Source organism: Filicampus tigris, chromosome 22 (assembly GCF_054856515.1).
Source record: "Filicampus tigris isolate MCC_2025a chromosome 22, RoL_Ftig_1.0, whole genome shotgun sequence".
Lineage (NCBI taxonomy): Eukaryota > Metazoa > Chordata > Actinopteri > Syngnathiformes > Syngnathidae > Filicampus > Filicampus tigris.
Genome location: NC_141238.1, coordinates 54,629 through 78,928, shown reverse-complemented (window position 1 = coordinate 78,928; position 24,300 = coordinate 54,629). Strand labels below are relative to the sequence as shown.

At 52.4% G+C, this 24,300-nt stretch overlaps 6 protein-coding genes across 9 annotated transcripts; 4 read left to right on the top strand and 2 right to left on the bottom strand.

Moving 5' to 3' along the window:
- Positions 1-37: 37 nt before the first annotated feature.
- dennd6b (DENN/MADD domain containing 6B) lies at positions 38-7,058 on the top strand. The gene is made up of 20 exons (XM_086021651.1): positions 38-262; positions 534-572; positions 642-684; positions 992-1,101; positions 1,199-1,279; positions 1,718-1,823; positions 1,939-2,018; positions 2,091-2,150; positions 2,875-2,930; positions 3,014-3,136; positions 3,240-3,335; positions 3,407-3,504; positions 3,587-3,652; positions 3,729-3,793; positions 4,511-4,600; positions 5,726-5,779; positions 5,846-5,955; positions 6,024-6,126; positions 6,202-6,276; positions 6,716-7,058. The coding sequence occupies exons 1-20, from the start codon at positions 146-148 to the stop codon at positions 6,836-6,838; spliced, it is 1,695 nt and encodes a 564-aa protein (XP_085877777.1). The 5' UTR covers positions 38-145; the 3' UTR covers positions 6,839-7,058.
- Positions 6,956-11,441, bottom strand: gcc1 (GRIP and coiled-coil domain containing 1). The gene is made up of 4 exons (XM_086021649.1): positions 10,289-11,441; positions 8,773-9,782; positions 8,297-8,698; positions 6,956-7,935 (listed from the first exon to the last, which is right to left on the bottom strand). The coding sequence occupies exons 2-4, from the start codon at positions 9,703-9,705 to the stop codon at positions 7,102-7,104; spliced, it is 2,169 nt and encodes a 722-aa protein (XP_085877775.1). The 5' UTR covers positions 9,706-9,782; positions 10,289-11,441; the 3' UTR covers positions 6,956-7,101.
- On the top strand, positions 8,903-13,643 carry LOC147126252 (ADP-ribosylation factor 4). The gene is made up of 6 exons (XM_086021661.1): positions 8,903-10,897; positions 11,171-11,251; positions 11,872-11,981; positions 12,928-12,999; positions 13,063-13,188; positions 13,268-13,643. The coding sequence occupies exons 1-6, from the start codon at positions 10,831-10,833 to the stop codon at positions 13,352-13,354; spliced, it is 543 nt and encodes a 180-aa protein (XP_085877787.1). The 5' UTR covers positions 8,903-10,830; the 3' UTR covers positions 13,355-13,643.
- Position 13,644: 1 nt separating this feature from the next.
- lamtor4 (late endosomal/lysosomal adaptor, MAPK and MTOR activator 4) lies at positions 13,645-15,152 on the bottom strand. The gene is made up of 4 exons (XM_086021662.1): positions 14,994-15,152; positions 14,798-14,881; positions 13,907-14,024; positions 13,645-13,838 (listed from the first exon to the last, which is right to left on the bottom strand). The coding sequence occupies exons 1-4, from the start codon at positions 14,994-14,996 to the stop codon at positions 13,741-13,743; spliced, it is 303 nt and encodes a 100-aa protein (XP_085877788.1). The 5' UTR covers positions 14,997-15,152; the 3' UTR covers positions 13,645-13,740.
- Positions 15,153-15,758: 606 nt separating this feature from the next.
- Positions 15,759-17,650, top strand: atp6v1f (ATPase H+ transporting V1 subunit F). Its single transcript, XM_086021663.1, has 2 exons — positions 15,759-16,025; positions 17,295-17,650. Exons 1-2 carry the CDS (start codon positions 15,868-15,870, stop codon positions 17,494-17,496), a joined length of 360 nt encoding a protein of 119 aa, XP_085877789.1. The 5' UTR covers positions 15,759-15,867; the 3' UTR covers positions 17,497-17,650.
- A 100-nt stretch (positions 17,651-17,750) lies between these two features.
- Positions 17,751-24,065, top strand: LOC147126249 (uncharacterized). Of its 4 annotated transcripts, none has more exons than XM_086021660.1 (6): positions 17,751-18,389; positions 20,744-20,929; positions 21,014-21,055; positions 21,161-21,208; positions 23,193-23,342; positions 23,441-24,065. In XM_086021660.1, exons 2-6 carry the CDS (start codon positions 20,775-20,777, stop codon positions 23,562-23,564), a joined length of 519 nt encoding a protein of 172 aa, XP_085877786.1. In that variant the 5' UTR covers positions 17,751-18,389; positions 20,744-20,774; the 3' UTR covers positions 23,565-24,065. The 4 variants fall into 4 exon arrangements, with proteins under 4 accessions (XP_085877786.1, XP_085877783.1, XP_085877784.1 ...); XM_086021657.1 differs by having other exon boundaries at positions 23,085-23,342; XM_086021658.1 differs by lacking the exon at positions 17,751-18,389 and adding an exon at positions 19,050-19,135 and having other exon boundaries at positions 23,085-23,342.
- Positions 24,066-24,300: the final 235 nt, after the last annotated feature.

Here is a 24,300-nt window from a genome sequence, read left to right as displayed (position 1 = left end):
AAAAAAAAAAAAAAGAAAGCGCGTCGGCGATGTTGTTGTAGTTGCGCGTTGTCTCCGGTAGGAGACGCCCCGTCGCTTCGGGCCGCCCGTCTCCCCGTCCTTGCTTGGGAGTTGGGAGCTGGTTCGGACTGGACTCGAGGTCATCATGAACCCGCTGGACGGCGAAGAAGCGGAGCGGAGATCTCCGTGGGCCCGCTTCTCATCGTGGCTCGAGTGCGCGTGTGTGGTCACCTTTGATTTGGAGCTCGGACAAGCCATCGAGGTTCGAGCTGTTAGCTTAGCATCCGTAGCATGACTCGTACTCGTAATGTGTGTAGCCAATGAAACGTGTCGTTGTGTTTCCGAACATTTATTCATTCAAGGAGAGACAACGTTTTACATTTTGAAAAAAAGAGGGCCTCGTCGCAGATTTCTCCCGAAAGTACTTGGTCTTAACTCAATGCGGACACTTTCCTTGAGCGACCCACAAACAGTGAATGCAATTCTTGTTTTTGCTGGTGAAGGTGATAAGTGAAATTTGTTTTTCCTTGCAGCTGGTTTACCCTCCTGACGTGAAGTTGACCGAGAAGGAGGTGAGTCAATGGCAGTCAAGTTGTTCTTGAAGGAGGTCTTGCTTGCCAACTGAATGTTTTGGCCTTCAGAAAAGCAGCCTGTGCTACCTTTCCTTCCCGGACTCGTACTCAGGTAAATATTGGCTCCCTGCCTCATCTCATCAGGGACCGCACACCCTCAGGTCGTCATCGTCTCACCAGGCTGGAACTCGCTCACTACCTACTGATCCAAGCAACGCACGCTCGACTTTGATCTTTAACTCAAAATTCACAAGTTACTTCTCATCGTCGTCTTCATTTGTTACTGTTTTTTTTTTTTGTCCCCATTGATGTTTCTCGTGTTTATTTTTTTTCTTTGGTGTCCATGTGTGTTCGGAAAGGCACTTTGGCACCCAAATGGATGATGATGATGGCTGTGGGGCTCTTGGTTTGTTCCCCAGGATGCATCGGGGACACTCAGTTCAGCTTCAGGATGCGTCAGTCAGTCGGTCGCAAGCATTCCCGGCTGTACAACGACCTTTACAACAGGGACGCCCCGGCCTCCCTGCAGGTGACCCTGCAAAGTGCCATGAAACATGAGAAATAATCATCAGAACATAAAAAAAAAAAAATGAACCAATCAGAAGGTCCACCTTGTCTCTGCTTAGAGCGAAGCGTCCCACTTCTATGGTTACGTCTACTTCCGACAAGTCAAGGATGCGTCAGTCAAGCGAGGATACTTCCAGAAGGTAAACGTAGAGCCGCATGCCTCCTTCTAGTTAAAAAAAAAAAAAGTGTCAAAGTTGCGTGTGAAGCGTGAATAAGGCCCAACGCGGAAGTGCGATGTGGAATTCATTGGATTGTAGAAATGTAGAATGTGAGACTTGGGGTTAGGGTTAGAAAGAGTTTATGTCAAATGTCTGCTTTTGTTGCGTTCATTTTTATGTGGCATGCAATACTCCAAAATGTGGTCGGTGGATGTGCCGACTGAGCTGACCTTTTTGAAGTTGGAATGGTTTGAAATATTGATTGAGCAATGTATCGGGTTACTATGGAAAAACTTCATTTGGGAATTTTCTTGTGAAAAAGTGAATTTTGTGAATGTGTAAAACGTTGCCTTGCTGCGGTGAGAATATGCCACAAGAATGTGACGTGACTTGACTGGATGATGTGGACGTGCCTTTCAGTCTTTGGTTCTGGTGTCGCGGCTGCCGTTCATTCAGCTCTTCCACTCCGTGCTGCACATAATCGCGCCGGACTTCTTCCACAAGTCTCAGCCCTGCCTGGAAACAGGTGATGTCCCCCCCCCCCCCCCCCCCCCCCCCCACACACACACACAGGTGCTGGGGCTGGTAGTGGGGCTGGTAGTGGTGATGATTTTCCGACGCTTCTCCTCATGTGCAATCAGTGTGCAAGCAGATGGACCAATGGCCTTTCCTGGCTGCTGGACTGACCTTTGACCTGCCGCTGCTGGGCGTGGTCTTACAGGTGAGGCCGGCGCACGGCCTTTGATTTTGGCGGCGCTTCCCAGTCCTTGGCTGACTTCATTTTTGTCCTCAGGTCCGAATTCCGTGCCAGAAGGACAAAGCGGGAAGTCCAGTGAGAGCCTCGCCCAAGGAGGTCAGACTTTTTTGTTCGTCTTTACACACTCGCCTCCATCTCGCGAATCGTCGTGTTCCCAGATGGCCAATGCAGTCGACCCTAACCCTTTGCAAGCTTGAGACTCAAAAGACTCCAGGCTGAACTTAGATTGGGAACGTCAAGACTCGGAACTTGACTTGAGACTCAATGAGGAGTTGCCTTCGTGCTCGCCTTTCTTCAGAAAGCGCAGATTTGTGTCAAACTACGTGAATTAGCCAGCGGACTTGACACAACGGCAGAAGCACTTTGTGCACCTCCTTTTGAGTTGTTGTTAACCTCGTGCAACGTAATGATTGTACCGTCTGGGGATCAACACGCAAAACGTGGAATTATGCAGCCTCGATTCGTTTGACAGAAAAGAGCTTTCCAACTCACTGAAACGCTGCCCTGAGAGATCCCCCGAAGCCATTGTTTATCCAATGTGTGAGGTATCGAAATTCCAGGCTTTAATTGGTCTGGATATTGTACAATGTACAAGGCTAATGAAAATATCTTTGCGTGAAACACTCCAATCAAGTTTCAAAAAGGAGTAGGCAAGCACCGTTTGAAAGGAGACGGAATAAGAAATTGAACCAAACGAACGTTTAGTGGTGGCAGGTAGGGACCAAGCGAAATTTAGAGCCAAGAGTCAACCTCAGTGAGCATGTTGTAAACCTCCTCAAATGGAGGATTTGAGCTTTTTCTCTTTGAACTCAACCCTCAGAACGCGACTCCGACGCCGACTCTGCTGCCTTCCGTACACGAACTGGACCTCTTCAGGTTGCTTCCGCTTCCCGTTTGTCGGCTGACCGCTTGGCTTTTGCCGGTGACATCATCTATTGGGCGACCTTTGACCTGGGCAGGTGTTTCCAGTCGGTCTTGATCCATCTGCAGACGCTGTGGGAACTGGCGTTGCTGGGCGAGCCCGTGGTCGTCATGGCGCCGTCTCCGGCCGTCTCCTCGGAAACCGTCCTGGCGCTCGTCAGGTACCCGGCCGGACCGGCCTCCGCCCGACCCGCGGCCCGCGGGACCGGGCGCTGGGCAGTCGTCACGGTAACCGTGTCACCCATCCCGCCTGCGCAACCTCAGCTCCATCGCGCCGCTCAAGTTCTGCGGCGATTTCCGTCCCTACTTCACCATCCACGACAGCGAATTCCGAGAATACACCACCAGGACGCAGGCGCCGTGAGTACGAGCGGCCCGGCGCCGTCGGCCTCCCCGTCGTTCGCCACCCGAGCTTGTGCTGTCTCGTTCAGGCCCAACGTGATCCTGGGCGTGACCAACCCGTTCTTTATCAAGACCTTCCACAACTGGCCTCACGTGCTGCGACTGGGAGAGAGCACAACCGTGTCAGGTGACGGCACGCATTCGGCCCGCCTGCGGCGTCCAAACGGGGCTGAGGTCAACCGCTGCCGCGTTCTCTCCTCTCCCGCCAGGTGACGTCCCGAAGCAGCTCAAGATCAAGAAAGTGGCCAAACTCAAGACGCTGGACACCAAACCAGGTGCGTGCGCGCGTGCCTTTCCGCGCGCGTGCCTTTGTGTGCGTGTGTGTTGAGTCCCGCTGTGCTGATTGCGCAGGCGTGTTCACGGCCTACAAGAGCTTCCTGCTCAAAGACAAGGTCCTCATCAAACGTCTGCTGAAGGTAAGCGCAGCCGGCCCCATGGCAAAATCGCAAACCGAGTGAAGCGCGAGCGCGTGCGTGCGTGCATGCGTGCGTGCGTGCGCGCGCGAACGAACGAACGAACGAACGAACGAACGAACGAACGAACGAACGAACGAATGAACGAACGCCGCCTTCCTAGGGCTGGACGATGATGGTTTAAAAAAAAAAGGATCACCATTGCTTTGGTTGAGATTGAAATGAGCGTTATTTCAAAGCTTGGTATTCTTTCAACTCCTCAAAGTCAACTACTCCAAACTATCGTCATAGCCTCCATGGCCATTCATCCCTGCACGGTGAAGAACACGCTTTTCTTTTTGTCAAGTACAAAATGACCTTCCTTCAAGCCTCTTTCTTGCATTTTCATTCTGCTGCATTGGAGGAGGCGTTCAAACTGGGTCCTGCCTGCTTTCCTGGATCTTTCCCTGCTGCAACACAACCGATTGTAGAATTTGTGCCTTTGACCTGTGTCTGAATAATTATTTGTCGATGCTGATTTTACGTTGGCATTTGAATGGGATATGACATTGGCGTAAGCATTCATGCTAGTGACGGTTGAAAAACGATGCACCTTTTGTAAATGAAGTACACGTGTGTGAAGTTTTACCGTAAACCTCAACTGGGGTGTCATTAAATGACGGCAGAATCCCAACATTTGCAAGATGGAAGTCCCGATTAAATACGCCTTTGTCTCCGCAGGGCATCCAGAGGCGGCGGCCGTCTGAGGTGCAGAGCGCCATCTTAAGGAGACACTTTTTAGAGCTGACTCACAGCTTCATCATCCCGCTGGTAAGACCGACGCCAGCGTCATGGCCACCAGGGGCGTGATGGCCATTGGGAATTTCAGGGAAATGTGTTGATTTTCCCAGAGCGGCCGGTCGAACCGCGTGACGCTCACCCCCGTCGACGACTACGTTTTGGCGGCCGCAGCCATCCCTACCCTAGGCCGTCGGAGATCATTCCCGGGCCCAATTTTGGTCCCGTTACGTCCCTGGCGGCCGCCGTGACACAAAAACCGCTATATCGCTTTTGCGTTTCAAACACTACTACTTTTTAAAAAAAATATATACATATTTCATGGCTTTTCCAATTTGTTACGCTAGGTATTGAAAATATAAACAAAAAATGCAGTAAAAAGTCCATGTTTCCAGTATTAAATATTGAACTAGTGTTTCACCTAGTCCTGGTGTCGATTTGGTACTGACATTTTGAGCAAAAAGGATTCCATACCTATGCTAACATTTTCAATTTTCAAGTACCAGCACTTGTACTGCAGCGAAGCGGCTCAAGTGTGTGCGCAAAAGGCCGCGGCGACGCGCTCCCACGCAAATGCAGACGCGGCTGCAACCTCTGGCGCTCTTGCGGACGTTCAAGTCCTTGCCAAGAAAGCAGACGCACGCAGTCTCATCTCGACTTGTGGTACGACTGGCGGGTTGTGGCGCCCTCCAACTCTCCGCTGCGAGCTCAAGTGCTCGTTGACGGCCAGATCGGGTGCGCTCAATTCGGCCGCCGGTTCAAGCAGTCCCCTTCTTGTCGAATGCCTGTGGATGACTTTTGCCAAAAGCGTTCTTGTCCTAGAGGGGTTCCGTTCGACTGTTTCTATCGCAAAGTACGGCGCGCGGTCGCGTTGCGCGGTCGCGATTCAATGAAGACTTGACGCCGCTCCTGATGACGCAGCAACTGGGGGTTCACGATCTTCCTCAGGGACACTCGGGCACGGTCACAAGGGCTGGGGATGGAAGTCGCCAGCTTGGGGTCGGGGGACGAGCACCCCGAGCCGTGCCGCCCCGAGCCGTGCCGCCCCGAGCCGTGCCGCCCCGAGCCGCGCCGCCCCGAGCCGCGCCGCCCCGAGCCGCGCCGCCCCGAGCCGTGCCGCCCCGTCGCCTAATGCTGTGCCACCTTGACCTTTTTCAGGAGGGCTACATGGCCAGCCTGATGCCACTGAAGAGGTCCGTGACGCCTTGGAAGGTAAACGGCGCCCAGCGTAGCGTGACCTTCCCATCGGAGCGCGCGCTCATCCGGGACTTTGTGCAGACGCCACCGCAGATTCGGCCCTTCGGTCAGGAGGAGTTCATGTCCGTGCTGGAGCGCGGCGGCCCCCAGCTGACCTCGCCGCTGCGAGGCGATTGGACGGGACTGTACAGGTCCGGCCGCCGCGGCGGGCGGGACGCCGGCCGTCGCCACGCTCACGTCCCATCCGCTTTGTCCGCAGGAAGTTCTTCAAGTCTCCCAATTTCGACGGCTGGTACCGCCAACGTCACCGAGAGATGACTCGCGAGCTGGAGAGTCTCCACCTGGAGGTCATCTGCGAGGCCGTGAGTAGGCGTCGTCAGAGCAACGAGACTTTCCATCCCGTTGCCGCGCCGACAAATGTGTGACGTGACTCGCAGGACCTGTTGGGATGGACTCGCGACAAGTCTGAAGTGGAGATTGTCGACTTGGTCCTGAAGCTCCGAGAGAAGTTGGTGAGTCTGACGCCGTTTTCCCAAAACGGACAAAGCCGACCTTGAAAGCGGCGCTTCTTAGTTGTGGAGGGACTGAGCCCCAAGGTTACATATATGCGTTCACCCAACCCTTCACAGTTGGAAAAATAGTGATTGCGGTGGCCTTTCCGAGGTCAGGGTCGGGTCGGGATGACTCGGCTTTACCTCGGCGAGCGCCGCTCCAAATGTTTTCGCAAGCAAGGCTGTTCCTTTTCCCCGCCGCGCCACATTCGAAAAGGATTGCTCGCAAAGATACTTTGGAACAGGGTGTGTATGTTCAAGGCTGAGAGCGCCGTTGTCGGCAATCTTACGAGTGGGCCGAAGGGACGCGCGTGACAGGCGGCGTCTCGCCCACAGCGGAACCGAGCGCTCCCCTGGAGTCAAAGCTGCTTGTGGCACGTGACTTGTGGCTGCCTTTCAGATGAAAGCCGCAAGGCAGCAGCTGCAGCTGACAGACGGCAACTTCAACAGGCTGCGATCGTTGATCGCGTCCATCATGAGCTTGCTGCCCAAAGACCTGCGAGATGCGCTCGACGCACACTGACGCACACGTCAGGTCAGTGAACGGAACGTGCCATTCAAGACATTTGTTTCCGAGCGTCTTGCCGCCGCAGAGCGCAAAGGTCACGCAAACCCTATGAGGCCGAATGAGCACAGAGACTAAATGATCACGTCAGCATTTATTTGCGAGAAGGGAACATTTATTGGAATGATTGGCATCCTAATGTTGAATAAAAAAAGATCTGTTTGTTTGGAAAAGCAAATGTCCAAATTGGAAAGATGAATGTCAAGTTTGCCACTGCCGCGTCATCTTTTGTGGCTGCTCCACCACGGCGCCCCCTGCTGCCTGAGGACGGAATGTTTCTCCTGCGGACTGAAGTGGAGGATGCTGAGGATGGCGTTGAGCGTCTGCTGCCTGCCGCTGGCGTCGGGCAGCGTGAGGAACTTGTAGATGACGTTCTTCAGGTACTCCACGTTGGAGCCCTCGCGCTTCTGCTCGCGGGCCAGCCTGTCCAGCTGCGCTCGGAGCTGCCGAGCTTCGTCGTCGTGGCGCTGCGCGCCGGCCGCCAGTTTGCCGTGCAGCCGGTGGATGTCGTCCTCCAGCTGGCGCTTCTGCCGCCTCAGGCCCGCCGCCTCCACTTCCTTTCGGGCCAGCTGCTCGGCGTACAGGAGCAGCGCGGGCTCGGCGGGCCGCAGGGCCCGTCCGACGGCGGCGGCCGCCTGCCGCTCCTCCTCCGCCTCCGCCTCCTCCTCCTCCTCCTGGGCCGGGCGGACGCCCTCTTCCGACGCAAGGAGGGAGTTGGGGGCGGGCGCGGAGGCGCGCAGCAGCTCCAGTTCCCGGTCCTTTTCGTCGAGCAGCGCCACGGTCCGCTCGCGCTGTTTGTGTAGCTGGGCCTCCAGACGCAGCAGCTGGTCGCGGTGGCCCGCCTGGTTGCGTTCGGCTTCCTGTCGCTGGCAGCGCAGCAGCGCCGCCACGTGCTGCTGCTGTTGCTGCAGCTGGCGGCGGTGCGCGGCCGCCGCCTTGTCGCTCTCTACGCGCAAGTTGATGTACTTCTCCCTGAGATGGGCCATCTGCTCGCGGGCCTCCTCCAGCTCGCGGGCCAGGCAGCTGTCACCGGTGCCGTTCGTCTTGGGCGCCGCCTGCGTGGAAAGACGGACTGCGTGATCCAGCTCAAGGTCTGTGTCCTTGTATTTCTCACTTTTAGGACTACTTTGGCATGCCGGTCGGTAGCGCAAGTATGTTACTCGTGGGGTCGAGGTGCGCACGACCGCGACAGTGATGTGGAAATGGCAGCGCTTCACTCGAGGCCCACGGATGTCAACCCGTGCACAATTTTGTCCAATCGTGTTCGCGTGATACTCGCCAACTTGCGGTGGCTCCCGGTCCGCTTGAAATGCGATTTCAAGGTTTTGCTACTTATTGAGAAAAGACTGAGTACATGGACCTCAGCTGGCTATCAAGCATATTTGGTCGAAAGGCTGCAAAGTGCTTTCCGCCTACCTTGGCTCGGAGCTTGCAGCGCTCCAACTCGTCCTTGAGCTGCCGCAGCTCCTCGTGACAGGCGGCGTCTCGGGCCGCTTCCGGCTCGCTCGGAGTCCCGGCGGGTGGGTTCCTCTGAGCGGCCTGCAGCAGCTGCTTCACCTTCTCCAGCTTGTCCTTCAGGGCCGTCACGTCCAGCTGGGAGTCGTCCGGGCCCGGGTCATACGCCGACCTGCTGGAGGCCAGCGTTTGGTTCTCGGCGTCCAACTGCGCCATCCGCTCTCGAAGCCTCTGAGCCACCTGCTGCTCTCGCTGCCTGGCCTTCTCGCAAGAACCCAGAAGGTCGGAGAGCTCGGACACGCGCTGCTCCAGACCTCCCACCCGGAACTCCGCGGCGTGGGCGCGCGCCTCCTCCTGACACAACTGCGCGGGCGCGCACCCCTGACGTTATGCTGCGGGAGGACCTCGGCTTTCGCCCAGGGCGGTGCGAGACCTACCTTGTGGTTGTGGTTGTGCACCTGGTCCTGGAGGCTCTTCTTGAGCTGGCTCAGCTCCCGCTGTAGCCTCTCCACCCTGGGATCCGCTTCCTCCCGCTCCTCCTCGGCCGCCCGCAACTTGCTCCTCAGCTGCTCGCGCTCCTCCCCGGCCTGCCTCAGGAGCGCCTCCAACTCGGCCCCGCGGTCCACGGCGCGGGCCGCCGCCAGGAAGTTGGCCTCGGCCTCGTGCAGCCGGAGCTCGGCGTCCTGTCGCAGGTCCCGTTCCTGCTGCAGGATCTTCTGCAGCTCTTGCAGCTGCTGCAACTGGTCGCTTTGCTCCTGCTCGCGCTCGTGCTGCTGCGTGATGACGCGAGCGCGACTCTCCGCCAGCTGCAGCTGGAGGCCGCGGACCTCGGCCTGCTGCTGCGCACTCGTGGCGACGAGGCGCTCCTGCAGGTCGTCCACTTCCTGCTTGAGTTGGCGCTTGTCGGCCTGGAAGCTGGCCTCCATGCGAGACTTCTCTTGCGTCACGGTGGCAAGTGCGCTGGTGAGCGTGCCCACTTGGTTCTTCAACTGAAGCTTTCTGCGTTCCGCTTCTCCGTCGTGAGCGGCCGAGGCCCGTTGCGGCTCCACCGCTACGCCGGCAGCTTCGGAGCCGCTACTATTTGCGACTTCTGCCTCATCTTCCTCTGTCGCGTCCACGCCGTCTCCGCAATCCTGAAGGAGGGCGGACCTCTCGCAGAGCTGCTGGTTCACATCCGCATCCTGGGACGTGCTCAAGACTTTCAGACTGGCCTCCAGAGCCTCCTTTTCCTTCATCAGACTCTTGTACGCATGGACCACATCCTTGAAGCGGCTCTGGTACTGGGCCAGCTGCTTCTTGTGGGACTCGACAGTTTCCAGAAGCTCCTTTCTGCTGGGGCCGCCCCCAAAACTCATTCCAAACTTCTCCATGACTTGACTTGACTTGACTTCCCTCGGAGTGATCACACCGGATCCGTCTCAGCTATGTTGAAGCTGCCGCCAGACTGCTGCAAGGATTAGAAAAAGGCAGCGTGTGATGAGCAGAAGAAGGAAGACTGTTGGCTGTCTTTGCTTCCCAAACGAGGCAGAGAAACTTGTTCACAGGCACAACCACGGCTGCGGTGCCTTTGGACAGGCCACACAGTCTTGAAGCTGAATCGCTTATGCTGTGTTTGTGTGTATCCGCCGCGCTGAATAGCACTCGAATGGCCGTATTCCGCGTTCTTTACCTTCCCGCTGCACACAACATTGAGGACTAAGAAGTACAACTTTGTCCATATTTACCGAAGTTAAGTGGTACTTGTCTCACTGGAATCGTCTCAAAAGGTCTGTGTGATGATGCTGGGCTCATGCAAATCAATTAGCCTTTGACGTTTTACACATGAGCTAATGCTGTGCGTAATGCGACAAATGTGTCAATCTCATGCTAAATGCGAGTTGAACAACAGACAGTAAAAGTCTTTTCATAAAGTTTAACATTGCGAATCGTAACCACCAACTAACTTGCTCTTACCTCAGCGGACATGGGGCCTGTTGCCTGTCAAAACAAGTGATCTGTTTGAAGTCTTGTAGTTTAAAGCAGAAAAAAGATTGCTGAAGTTTCCAAGTCAAACGACGGCCGCCATGTTGTCTTAACCGGAAGTGAGGTAGTGCTACTGCAGCTATGCTAAATTTACATTTGCACGACTTAAAGCGGTATTTTTCTTTTCCTTTTTACAAAAAAATAAGATTAATATGACGTCGGGGTCATTTGTGATAACAGGGCGAGCTGGTTTGTGATATCCGTGTTTTGAAGGACGCTGTGTGTGTAGACTGCATGTTGAAATAAAGTTTTCCCAGTGCTTCGTGACGTCATTTGTTCAGCGTTGGCCTGGACGTGGCACCGAGTAACGGGGGGGAAAAAAAAAAAGTGGCACCGAGTAGCGGCAACAAGAAGAGAAGAGGTCCGCTTCCAGCGAGTTTTGGGCTCACCGTTGGACCATTCGCCGAAGCCGAACGCGAGGAGCGCTCATCTCATCTCATCTCGGACATCCTCGCTTGCGAGCTCGAGTCAAAATGGGGCTGACAATCTCCACGATGTTTGCCAAGCTGTTCGGCAAGAAGCAGATGCGAATCCTGATGGGTGAGCGCCGCTAAGCTAATACGAGCTGTTATGCTTTCCCCGGTCGGCGCCACTTGTGTTCCTTTGAATTATGTCTTTTGCTTTTCACACCAATTCCCCGTTCAAGTTGATTGCGAACGAGGCGCAGCGGGCCTCCGTCATGCCATAGAACGAGCCGTGCCGAGTTAACGGTCACAATTATTGAACGTGCCGTGCTTGTGGCGACCTCATGTTTTCTCCGTGAAACTCTTGCTGACTGACTTGTGTGTCTCTTTGGCTTGACTTGCGTGGCAGTGGGCTTGGACGCAGCTGGGAAAACGACCATTTTGTACAAGCTCAAGCTGGGAGAGATCGTCACCACCATTCCGACCATCGGTAAGCAGGCGCGCCTGACGTCATCACTTTGTCTCCATTGCTCCGGCTTCCTCTCCCATGTTCAAAAACAAGCAAAGCACGAAATGCTCCTTCGGATCGGCAGATTGGTAATGGCGTTGCTTGTGTGTACCCTGCGACTGGTTTGGTGTTCCCAAGAGGTGGGCATTCCATTCCGTTTGTTCGTCAGTGTTTCAGGCCGCACGTGGGTGATCAGACCGTCCTTCGTCGGCGACAGCCAATCGGTGTCGAGAACGTCATAATCTGTCACAGTCAGGCGCCGCACAAGCCGACACGCAGCCCCCGCCCAAAACCCTAAAAAAAACAAAAAAAAAACAAACAACAGACGCATAACGTGGTTTGGCTGCGTGTCAGGTGTGCGGCACCTGCGTGTGACCGTTGTCAACGCCGTTTGGCTGTCACCGACTGAGCCACTGGGCCGACCTGAAATACCGACGGACTCATCGGAGTGACGATGCCCACCTGTGGCGTACCTTGCCTCGCAGCCAAAGTCAGCAAGGACGGACGGCAAGCTCGCCCTTCGCCGCCATCCCGATGAGCACAAGCGCAACTGCAGATAGAAAAGGGCCACTGGGTGACGTCCAGGTTTTGCCCGATTTCAGGTTTCAATGTGGAGACGGTGGAGTACAAGAACATCTGCTTCACCGTTTGGGATGTTGGCGGCCAGGACAAGATCCGACCTCTCTGGAGACACTACTTCCAGAACACGCAGGTTGCGCGCGCACACACGCACACGGACAATCTCAATTATCGGCACGCCCATATGCGCCGCTGTCACCCGGCGAGAGTGTTGGAAAATGACAATATTGTCAAGAGATGACTTCTTGGTGTGTGGGGAATCCCAATTTTATAGTGAAAACACATTGGGTAGGACATGGGTCTGGTTTAGGGTTCAAGGATTTGTTTCGGTTTTTTACTTCTTTGATTTGGTTGGATTGCTTCCGCATCGCGGTCCACCGAGTGGCAACAACTTGGGAGGCGTCGGGCCCCCCCCTGATTTTGGCATACCTCAAACATATTTCAGATTGTCGGCCCGACCCGTTTCTGACATGATCAGGACAAATCTCTGAACGCAGGGGTGCCCGAGTCTGCGAGCTGGCCTGCTACTTTGCACGGCAGTTGCAGCACTCGTGCTTTTGTAACAAGGTCATGGCTTGCTGCTTGCTGAAGCGATCGACAGGAGGTCACCACACTAGCGCTCGCGTTAGCATTAAGCTTTGTCAGATGCACACTTGAACGTGCATCGCCACCCGATAGTTGGACATTATCTGGGGGAATTACAATTCGTTAGCTAAGAAGACATTCAGCTTGCTTGTTTTGCCACATGAAAAAAAGACTTCTTTGAGTCGGGAGTGTTATTTCTTGAGGTACATGTTAAATATCGCAATATCTATTGACTAGATTCAACCTCCATATTGCGTGTTTTTCCAATATCATGCAGCCCTAATTTAAAGTTGACCCCCGCCATTTGCGTGGAATGAGGCAGGCGGGCCCACAAACGGTGAAAGTCTGCGTATATTTTTACGTTGTGTATATACACGACATAATTTGATCAGTCCGGCCCACGTGGGAATAGACTTTCCTCCATGTGGCCGGCCCCTGAGCTCAAATGAGTTGGACGCCCTGGCCCTGTCCTAACTGGTCGTTTTCACTCGCAGGGTCTGATCTTCGTGGTGGACAGCAACGACCGAGAGCGAGTGGCTGAGTCGGCCGCCGAGCTTGCAAAGATGGTTAGTGAGCCGAGCGCGCCTGCCAGACGAGCCGTGTGACCGATGTCGCCGTTGCGTCCGCAGATCCAGGAGGACGACCTGAAGGACGCCGTGCTGCTGGTGTTTGCCAACAAGCAGGATCTTCCCAACGCCATGGCCGCCAGCGAACTCACCGAAAAACTGGGCCTGAACGACTTGCGCAGCCGTTCTGTACGTATGGCTCGGTCGTCGACGCCACGCGAGCGTTGATTTGAAAGGCGGTCTAACCCTCTTCTCTGCCTGCGCTCAGTGGTACGTGCAGGCCACCTGTGCCACTCAGGGGACGGGCCTCTACGAGGGCCTGGACTGGCTGTCCAACGAGCTCGCCAAGCACTAGACGGCGCACACCCAACCGGAAGTGGCGGCGGCACATGGAAGCGTGGGATTTCACAGGACTGTTTCCTCTTCTTTCTTTTTTTAAATTATAAACGTGTCAGCAGGAGGCAACTTCTCGGACTCCCGTTCTTCTCTTCTTGCGTTCCTCGTGTTTGTTTTCCTACGCATGTTTTTACTCGGAGTCATGTGACAAGATGGTAGGAGAGAGGCGGGGCTTGTCGCTGTCGCGCCACGACACCCGAGGCCTCGTCATTGATGTGAAATGCAATAAAGGTGTTTTTCTTTCAGGAGTCATGTGATCACATCACTTATTTTATTGATCGATCGTCAAACAGGGCCCGCAGCAAAAAGTTGAACCAAGTCGAACAGCACTTTGGGTTTGCGACTCTAAACGCTGATCGGCTCCTGCTGGTTGTGCAGACGTTTGACCACAAAAACCTTCTGACCCGAAGCCGTCACAGTGAAAACGAAATCCTCCAAGATGACTGAAGAGAAGACAAGATGTTAGGTTAGTCACAGCGGAAGCGCGCACGCACGCGTGCGTGCATATTACCTGACATGCGTTTGAAGGGCACATCTGGCGATCCCGCCAACCGGAAGCGACTGGCCGTGCGAACCATCTGCATCATCACTCCAGCTGTGTGCTCATCGTTTTCCAGCTCACCTGAAGACTGTCAGATGCAAAATAAATTGACAAGCCTCGCAATGGCTTCCTTTTCTTTCACCGAGTGGACATTGCTGGAATCTGGTCAAGCAACTTTGGAGCTGCCGCATCTGCTGCAAATAGCCAGAAATGGCATACACCTGATCCACCACATTCACATTCAGTTCAGTCACTGGTCCACTTGGGAACGTTTGCCATTTTGAACAATTACTTCACTGGCACGTGAGTGAATCAATACCTGAGCTGGGCATTTTACTACAAATTGAGCGTCCGTTATTCGCCAACCGTCTGCAGCGTGGGTACCCTTCCGCCGTCGGCCAGTCGCCTTTTTTGCGGGGGAGGGGGAATAGTACCCGTCTATAGGCCTGTCCGCCTCTAATTTTAAACGGGCGTCCGTCGGCGATTCCGACTAAACTTTCACTAGCGCCCCCCGACGACATTTCAACAGAAATAGTGACTCACTGCACTTTGGAAGCCTGTTCACAGCCTGGTCCATCACTCCAATCACCGTTTCCCCCCCCGTGCTCGCCACGAAAGGTAGACTGACGGACTACAGACGAATGGAGGACTACATAAAGCGCTTCCGTCGACACTTAGTACGTATATTTTACATTTTAATTGAATCTATCATCAGAAAAATGGCCGTCACAGGCGGAATGCCAAGCTCTGATCAATACATATCAATGTGTCCCAATGGCGGCCAGAACGCCAGTGACCACTTAGACAACAACTCAAGCGCCAAAAGGGTCAAGTAGTCGCTGAAAATGCCGGAAAACTCACCGCCAGAACGCCGTCCTCGCTGATGACCAGATAGCCGAGCTGGTCCGGGATCCGCTCCAGACCCGCTGTCAGCGCCGCAGTCGCCTGCAAAGACAGAAAGGGACCAAGTGGGCATTAAACGACGCACAGCGACTCACTTTGACTTACACGTGTCGCCATTAACCACTGAAAATTTACTTTTGGCTGGTAAACTCACCATCCTTTCTCCTCCCTCCTCTTATTTACACTTCGCCGAGATGTGTCGCAACTTCCGCGTTTTTTTTTCACGTGACTGCGAGCGCTTCATGGGCGTCGGAAAAAAACAACAGTTATGATGCATTCGATGACGATGGGAAGTCGGACTTTTCCCTCTTCCAACTCGGAAAAGTGCACAAGAACGCCCCTTTGACGCGGGAGGTCCGAGTTGCCAAGTTGGAGAAAAAAGAATTCCGAGTTCACCGATCGGCTTCAATGTGACGTCACTCGACAATGGTGACCCCATGGAGATACAGACCGTGAATGGCAAAACAACACCATTTACAAGATTACAAACATGTATCTATCTTTATTTATTGATTACATCTGCGATTGGACGTCTAGCAGTTCACGGCCGGTGGACCCCGCCTACTGCCCCGAAGACAGCAGGGAGGAAAGACTCGACTGATGGTCATTTTTACATGCAAACCTATTACTCTGTATAAGTGCCAATGTTAAGCTCATCCAAGTGTCCCTTGAAGAGTTTAGTTGCCACCTTCCAGATGTGAGGAGCAAAGAAAGGAAGCATGCATTTTATGATCTCCAAGCGAGCAGCATCTCTGCTGAGTCTGATTTATTTTATTTCAAGTTTTGTCCCATAATTAGACAAATGTCGAATGTGAACTGCTCCAAATGAGATTGAAGCATGAATCAAGTTGAAGGCTTTGCTCGGTTTCTTGCCTCAGCGTCAGCTTCCAAACAACAGGGGGCGCACGCGTCACCTCAAATGCAAGCCAACGGAAGTGCGGGTCAGCCGACTGTCACATGATCTGCGATTGATCATCCGTCGTTTTGGGAGCACTTTGCTGCTGTTTTTCGCAATCTTTGTGTTCGCCATGGCCGGCCGCGGGAAGCTGATCGCCGTAATCGGCGACGAAGACACTTGCACCGGGTTTCTCCTCGGTGGCATCGGCGAACTCAACAAGAACCGGAAACCGAACTTCTTGGTGGTCGAGAAGGACACGAGCATCACCGAAATCGAGGAGACGTTCAAGTAAGCGCCGCATTTAGCCACGGACTAGTCCTCATTTTAATCGGGTCACCGCGACGTGCTTTTGAGGTCGTCGGCATGAACAGAAAGCAGAATCATGCAACTCGGGGGCCTCGTTAGATGTGGCAAGCATGTGCACACATGCCAGTACACGTATGTTTTATGCTTTTTTTTACGGTTGGGGTGGGCGGGGGTCGTGATGTTAGCTGTCCCACACACTGCTGACAGTGTCAAAGAAGTGATGAGGTCACATTTTTTTTTACGTGCTTTTATTGATCGATATTTGATCGTGTTTTCAGTCATAATGAACATCGTTCACGTATCCTCGAAAATGCTGTCATGGGGAATTTCCCGTTGACCAAACCCGTGACATTACGACCAAAATGTTGAACTTCTTCATCGGAGGCTGAAACAGTGCAGTTACACGATCAATATTGGCATTTCGGTTTTGTCGTTTATGTTCGCGTCCGTTAGGTAATCTAATGTTTGCAGTTGGATGTCGTTCACCTTATGTCAGTCCTCTCATCATGCAATATCAATTGATATAGACCCCTTTCAGAAATACGATTAAGGGGTTAGGGATATTTAGCACACATCTCTCAGCATCTGGAGTTGAATCAAATATGACGGTCAGTGTCTTTTTTTCAAGGTGGCTCCTCAGTGTTTCTTCTTCCCGGTAGACTGCAGCTATTAAAAAAAAATAATAATAATCTGATGATAAGATAGAATGGTTCCTCCATTGATGACTTTCTCTCTCAGGGATCTTCTCATGGCGTGGTCGCTCACAGTGTTGATAGCTTCACAGATCTGACAAGAAAGTGAAAACGTTTCGCACTCTTAAGACTTTCTTCCCCAAATGTGTGCCTTATAAAATGCAATATCACATCATCAGCCTGTACTGTGAAACCACTACAGGTGGGCAATATATCAGATTTTCAAAACAACTTCTACAGAGATTCGTTGACAGCAACACTAGCTAGTCGACGACTTCTCGATTTAGGATTGTTAATTACTGCCCCAAAAACGTTGTGGCGTTGTGTTTGTTTCACATGGTAGAATGCTGACTTACCTTGTTGCAATTTTGCTCAGTGAGCTCGACCTGCACAATGCCACAGTCTGGTTTGGAGCCTTTTTTCTTAGGCCTGCTCATGGCTACGGCTGTGCATCTCTCTCTTTTTTTTTTTCAAAAATATTTATTAATGATTTTTTTACAACAAACGAGCGAGAGGCCAGTTAGGTGTGTGACGGCGATTTGTGTTTTTGGTGTGTCAGGAGCTTCCTGGCTCGCAACGACATCGGCATCATCCTCATCAACCAGTTCATCGCCGAAATGATCCGTCACGCCATCGACGCCCACATGCAGTCCATCCCGGCCGTGCTGGAGATCCCGTCCAAGGAACATCCCTACGACGCTTCCAAGGACTCCATCCTGCGGCGGGCCAAGGGCATGTTCTCGGCCGATGACTTCCGATAAAACCACAAATGCTCCAACTCTCAAATATTTGCTCTTTCTGGTCGTGGGAGCCAAAGTGTGTTTGTCTCTTGTTTGACGTTTCCCGCTAAGTGAAAATGTGGCATGTGATTCACAGTGGTGTGTTTTAAATTATTACAAAGTCTGATCAATGTTTTGACCTTTGTCTTTCATGTGGATATTTCCATTCATTCAGCTCATTTCTTTCTCGGGGCCACTCTGGTTTAATTTTTTTTTCCGGGGGGGGGGGGGGGGGGGGTTTGGGTGTGAGGAAGGAAAAAGCTTACTTGAAGAAAGGATGGCCTGTTGGTGGCCACTCTGAGTGCATAGAAAGGCTTCTCGTGATACTTTCAGAGGTTGAAATGGGCATTAGTGATTTCAAATTGATACCATTACAATTGCAAGTTTAATTTTCCTGCTCAAAAGATACATGAGGTGTTTTTGGGGGGGGGTGAAAATTGGGCCATCCTAGTCCCTTTTAGTATATGTAATGTATATTGTACAGATGTTGGATGAAATATATATATCAATAATATAATAACCAATACCTAATACATCTCATAAGGTATCATTAATATGAATGCAATATGGCATATAAACCAAAAATAAATACATTTGATTGATTTAATGTCCAATTTCAAACCTTACTGTTACATGGCACTAAAACCGATGAAATAGCGCCGCTTAACCCAGGGGTGTCCAAAGTCGGTCCTCAACGGCCAGTGTCCTGCCTGTTTTCCATCTATCCCTGCTGCTACGCACCTGGTGATCGTTATTAAGCTTCTTCAGAGCTTGCTAATGAGCTGCTCATTTCAATCAGGTGTGTTGCAGGAAGGAGAGCTGGAAAACAGGCAGGAAATTGGCCCCGAAGGACCGCAGCTGGACACCCCTGTATGGTAACCCATCTATGAATTGTCATGATTTTAGTTTTGTGAGACCTTTAATAAAGTACACATCGTCTACTTACTTGGCGGTCTGGTGGTGTAATCAGTCTCCGACTCCGGACCTGACCGGTGAAAGGTGGTGGCAGGGTCCTAATTACCTGTTGTGCGCGTTCATTCAAACCCGGTGGAGGTTTGTTACGGTACTTCAGGGTAAAAAAAAAAGCAAATATGTGTCACGAGAACCCCGATGATAAAACGACGCAAGTGTCCGGTATCAGTAACTTAACGTCTGATGTTTCTAACAAGCCAATCCGTGTCAAAATCGGTCAAGAATTCGACAAGTTTCGCTTTAATTGAATGGCGCCAAAAAATGCTATTAATGGGAGCGATGGCCAGGGTGTGCAACACGTCCTCAACCAGCCACGGCTCTTTCGACTGGTTATTTGTCTCTACGAGCGCCTTCGGAGATTTACTCTACTGTGAGTGTGCGCTTGTGTTCGGAGAGACAGAGTGCGCTCAGCTCCCAGAAATTTCCGAACGCAGCCGAAATGTTCAAAAGCAATCGGCAGCTCATGCTTGAACCGCTCCCATCTGGGCTACTTGGCGCACGAATGTCCCCACTCGCAGCGCCTCGTGCGCGCACTGGCACTCCGTTTTTAGTGCACGGAGTGAGCAGTGCGCGCTTATCATAGCGTATTCCCGAACGCGCCCTATTGAGCACAGCTGAGTACGTTCGCTGTCATGATTGTCACAGGAAGGTAGGCTACCTTCCTGCTTTTCGCGTCATGTGTTTTATTGTGCATTTTAGCCTCACCAGGAAGTCAAGCTTTGTTTGTGCTAGTCACATCATTAGTCGACACGCAATGTGTAGTTCAGATTTTATGCTCGCCAGGATGTCGTGTAGCGTTCGTGCATTTCAGGCATTCGCAGTGATTGTGCGCCCCTACTGCAGCAACAGCCCAAATTCAGGATCACTTACGGAGTTCTTTACAGTTGTTGTTTTGCTGCCTTTCTACCGTTCTACACGTCAGTCCAGTAGGTGGCGGTGTGAGTACCAGATGTTTTTTGTTGTTGTTGTTGTTTTTAATCTTATTTGTATACATTCTCGAACAGGAAAACATCTGGCATTCTTCAGAAAACATTGTCTTGATGCATTATAAACAGAAAAAGAACATTTGCAAGGCTTTGTCAAAAATATCTTTTACAAAAATTGCTTTAAGTGTTTAAAAACATAAAGTAAAACAAAATTTGACGGTAACAAACATCTTCACATTCAAACGAATGACATTGTTTTGCAGTTTCCACCAAGATCTTCCAAAAAGATGTTCAATAGTGTGTGTGCCAGATGTGATCGGGTGTCCAGATTGTATCGGGTCCTTCGCGCCTGCTGATGGCGCCACGCTTTGTAATACTGTATATATCTGTAATCTATTTCTTTGCCTCCAACCCCTTTTCAAATGAAATTGAGTCATGTTTCCCCAAATCATTTACGGCAGCAATATTTCAGGCAACAGTCCACCAACAAAGTTGACTGACTTTGCCAAGATGCTCAAGTTTGATGCGAGAAACTTGCGTCAGCAGAACTTGTATTGCACGATGAAGTCTCTTTGAAAAGGTTCCGTCCATTTTCATTTCAGCCGTGTTGTTGAAAAGGCTTAGATGTTTAGCTCCCTTCATTTTCTTGCCACTGGTGGGTTGTTTCTAAATTTCCTTGGTATTTAATTCGGTTATCCTTTGGCGTAGCCTACCGCTAGAGCAGGGATTGGCAAAGAGGGCAGCCATCTTGCGTTGCCACTGTCACTGACAACTTCTGCTGTCTTGTAAATATTATCAGGGCGTGTTTCACGCCAGGACGCCCAGCAATAAGAATTTTCCGCCGATCGGCGTATTTCCGACTTTTTGATACCAAAATGACTATGCCCGGGATAAGTGCAAATCCGTTGCCGATGGGCGCGCGCTCATGTTAGCTTTAGCTGGCGTAACTTGGCCCAGCGCATCATGTCATTTGTCTGCTCACCTAATTGAATGTGCCTTATGTCTGTCTGGTGTGTTTGAGAAGTACATTAGCATTCAAGTTTGAGTCACTTTGCTGAATTTTTTCAGCCCGATAGGCTTTGCTCTCATTTCACCGTCGGTGGGTCTGACATGATGCAGACGAATCCCATCTGGGCTACTTGGCGCATTATGTGGCATTTTTGTGGCGAAGACAGAAAAATAGCATGAAAACGCCACAAAGCAATCAGTCTGTGTCCGAGTTGGCCGTGAATAGCGAGTCACAACGCAATGTGAAGAAGTTTCCAGTCACCGGAGAGCTCAGTGTTGTTCCCGTGAACTCAAGCAACAAATATTGACTCTGTGACCTTCAGCTGACCTTTGACCTGGCAGCAGCTCGATGACATGGTAAGAACACGTGATGCCGCCAACCGGGTACAAAAGGCGGAGGGCCAACGACAGACCACGTTGACTCGTGCTGGTGGAGCTATGAAGTGGCTGCTGGTGTTTGCAACCGTGATGACGTGCCTTTCAGCGCGTCCGCCTCAACGCCTGACCGGGTGAGACGTTCGAGATGGGACATCCGCTCAGAGTGCCACTTGTGGGGCTGACTTGTTTCTTTCTTGTTTTTTTTTCTCTCACAGAGACGCCGAGACTCAACGGCTGCCGAAGCAAAATACTTCGCAGTGAGTTAGTTCCCATTCTGTCGTCATAGCGGTAGACAGAAGTTACTTTCCTGTCTTATCATTTCAAAACATCTTTGTCCCTCTAATTTGGTCATTGTCTTGCAGCCTGGTGTCTCGTGAGAACGCCAAGCAGACACTTGCTGACTCAGCACGGTCAGTTGGAACACGCAAACTCGTACGGTACTGAATCGATCATGTCATACAAGATGTGACATTTAGCGTCATCCGCAAAGGGTGGCTGGGGGCCACTGGGGGTCACTGGACCTTTAGTTCACCCTGAATCCAAAAGGCTTGTTGACTTGTAAATCTTTGGCTGTGGACTTTTCTCACGCAGGCCTGGCCAACCCGCATGCGGCTCTTGAAGCCCTTTTCACGCTGACCTTAGCACCCCCGTTTTTGATTGCGCATGTGGGTAGGGGCGGGCACCACGGAAAGGAACGTTGCTGGGCCAGTGGGTGGCGCTGCGCAGCCGGGCGATCTCTGCCGCGACGGCCAGTCACCTTAACTTCAACACTATTCTGTTTGAGAGCAGCCTTGACGTCAGAAAGCGTTCCCGATGGGAGAGTGGCCGGACTTATTTACAGGTAACTCCATGATGAAAATGGAGATGACATTTTGTGGAGGTGTGGCCTACTTGCGTGGGAAAAGCCTCACTTTTGACTTCTTGCTCGGCTGCTGTCACTGCCGTCTATGTTTGGCGTCAAGAGAGCATTTCAAGGCTTCGAATCTTCAGCAGCGCTTCAGTTCATTCCACAGAATTTCCAAAGGGCACAAGTTGCTCGCTTTGAAAGGTCAGGCAGAAAAGTGGAGTCGTTCCCCAAATCGATGGAGCGCTCACATGCGACTGCTCGGAACATTGCACGGGGAAAAAAAACACGCAAAGAAGGGGAGTTTGTCAAACCCTGCAGAAGGGAGCGAGGGGACAGGACGGGGACAGTTTCTGTGTGCCCGTGTGTATGACGTGGCTCGTTGCAGTAACACACACGCACACACAAATTGTGGCTCCGAGCCGCCGACTGGTTGGCCAGCGCTGTTCTGATGGGTGCATTCCCTTGGTGTGGTCACAAGAGGGTGCTGTTGGGTTCCGGAACGGCTCAGCGAGCGGCAAAATGGCTCCTTGCGGAATCAGTCGAATGTGGCGGGAGGGATGCCGGGGCGTTGCGTCAGCAGGCCGTCGGTGATGCCGCAGACCTCCGACACGGTTGAGAGACGGCTTTTCCGGATTGGTACCTCGTCTTCCAAAAGAGCGGCCCACCCTATTGGGAACGGGGCCGTCGTCGTTCTCAAAGGACTGGCCCTCCTCATTCGGATGCAAAGGAGCTGCAAAGGAGCTGCAAAGGAGCTGCAAAGGAGCTGCCAAGGAGCTGCCAAGGAGCTGCCAAGGAGCTGCCGACTCCGGACCCGAAGAAATCACTCGTCAATGTTATGCAAAGGCTGCCGGGCTCTCCTACGTCGGCGTCGGACGCGATTGCGCGCTGCGGTGCAAAATCAACAAACGAGTGGACTTTTCACGATTTTGTCATCGAGTTGAGGCCACCAGGGCGTCACTGAGTTTGAAATGGATCGGCATGTTTTGTTTGGCCCAAATCTCTCCTGAGTTCTCTGACGAAGCAGCCGTGTAGAAGACCGGCAACATTCCTCCTCCCTTTCAGGCCCGCGTGTCGTGCCTCTCCTGCTCCTGGCCGCAGTTAGTCAGCGCCTGCTCCGTCTTGCCTTCCGTAGTCGTCGCTTGCAATGTCCTGACACCCGCCCCCCAAAGAGGACTCTCACCATCCATGGGGAGAGTCGCCCGAAAGAGCTGCTTCGCCAGAAGGCTAGCCAACGGCCGGCGGTTGGTAAGCAGGAGGGCCCTTCGCCATGCAGCCACCCCGAGCAACGACAACACCCTGTTGTGACCATCGGCAGGGGACACGCCCATCAGAGGCGGAAAGAGGGAGACTCCACACCTAACGGCAAAAGTTTAAACGAAAGAAGCCCTTTGGATGATGGGTGAGACGTCTCCAAGTAAGCAACCGTTGCCTCCGCCCAGCCTTTGCGCGTTACCGCCGTGGCCCGCCCGTCCGAGAAGCTCGACGGACACATGCGATACGAGCGAGTCTCAGCGGCAACAACTTGCAACTTGGATGTTTCTCCTCAGCAATTCTTCCAACGCGACGTCACAGGACACACCAGCGCTAACACCCGATTTGACCTCGGATGACGTGACAAACCTGACGTCGCAGGACGCAGCAAACACCGAGTCGGTCACGTTGGACTTGCCGTTCGCCGACACCGTCGGCGTTCATGGGTGAGTCGAAAGAAAAGTTGCTTCTGCCCGCTCACTTCTGTGTGCTTCTTTTCGTTCGTTCTTGGGAGTTTGTCTGACGTGTTGACTGACGCCAACAGCATTTCCTCAGTGGGCTGCGTCCTGCCCACCTGCTCCATCTCGGACCTCGGTTCCAGGCTCCAAGCTGGGGACGAAACGGCCGGCGGCTCCACGGTCGACCCGAACGCGTTTGGGAAAAAATGATCCCGGGCGACTTCCTCCTCTTCGGCTTTGGCCTCGAGCTCGTCTCGGGCATGTCGCTGCAGGCACGACGCAGCTTTTCTGCTGTCCTGCTCGTTGGCGTAGCAACGCTTTGTATGTTGGAAAAGGCTGTGATCATCCGTTTGTTCTTGATCCGTGGCGATTGATTGATTCAGGCTGTGCTAAGTTGATTTCACCCTAAAGTCACGTCCATCTGAACCAAAGTGTGTGTGTGTGTGTGTGTGTGTGTGTGTGTGTGTGTGTGTGTGTGTGTGTGTGTGTGTGTGTGTGTGTGTGTGTGTGTGTGTGTGTGTGTGTGTGTGTGTGTGTGTGTGTGTGTGTGTGTGTGTGTGTGTGTGTGTGTGTGTGTGCGTGCACGCGCGCACGTGCTTGCTTTATAGTGTGTGTGAATGGGGGCCTTGCATAGAGCAGGAGCAATTACTCACTATGAAATATTAACTGTGGGTTGAAGAACATTCAAATAAATGCAAGACATGAAAATGATTGGAGAGACATCCTGTTTGATATTTGTACAACGCTTGAAAAATTTGACAGCAAGTGCTGATGACGAGCAGCGGCTTCAGCCTGTTCACCAGCAAAGAAAAGAAATGGCCTTGTCACATGTCGCTGCTTGAAGCACTCACTTTGAAGCAGCTTTGTGAATATGACAGGAAACAGCATCTGAGCATCTGAGGACCTCTTCTAGCAAATGGCCATCGAAGGGGGAGAGAGAGAGAGA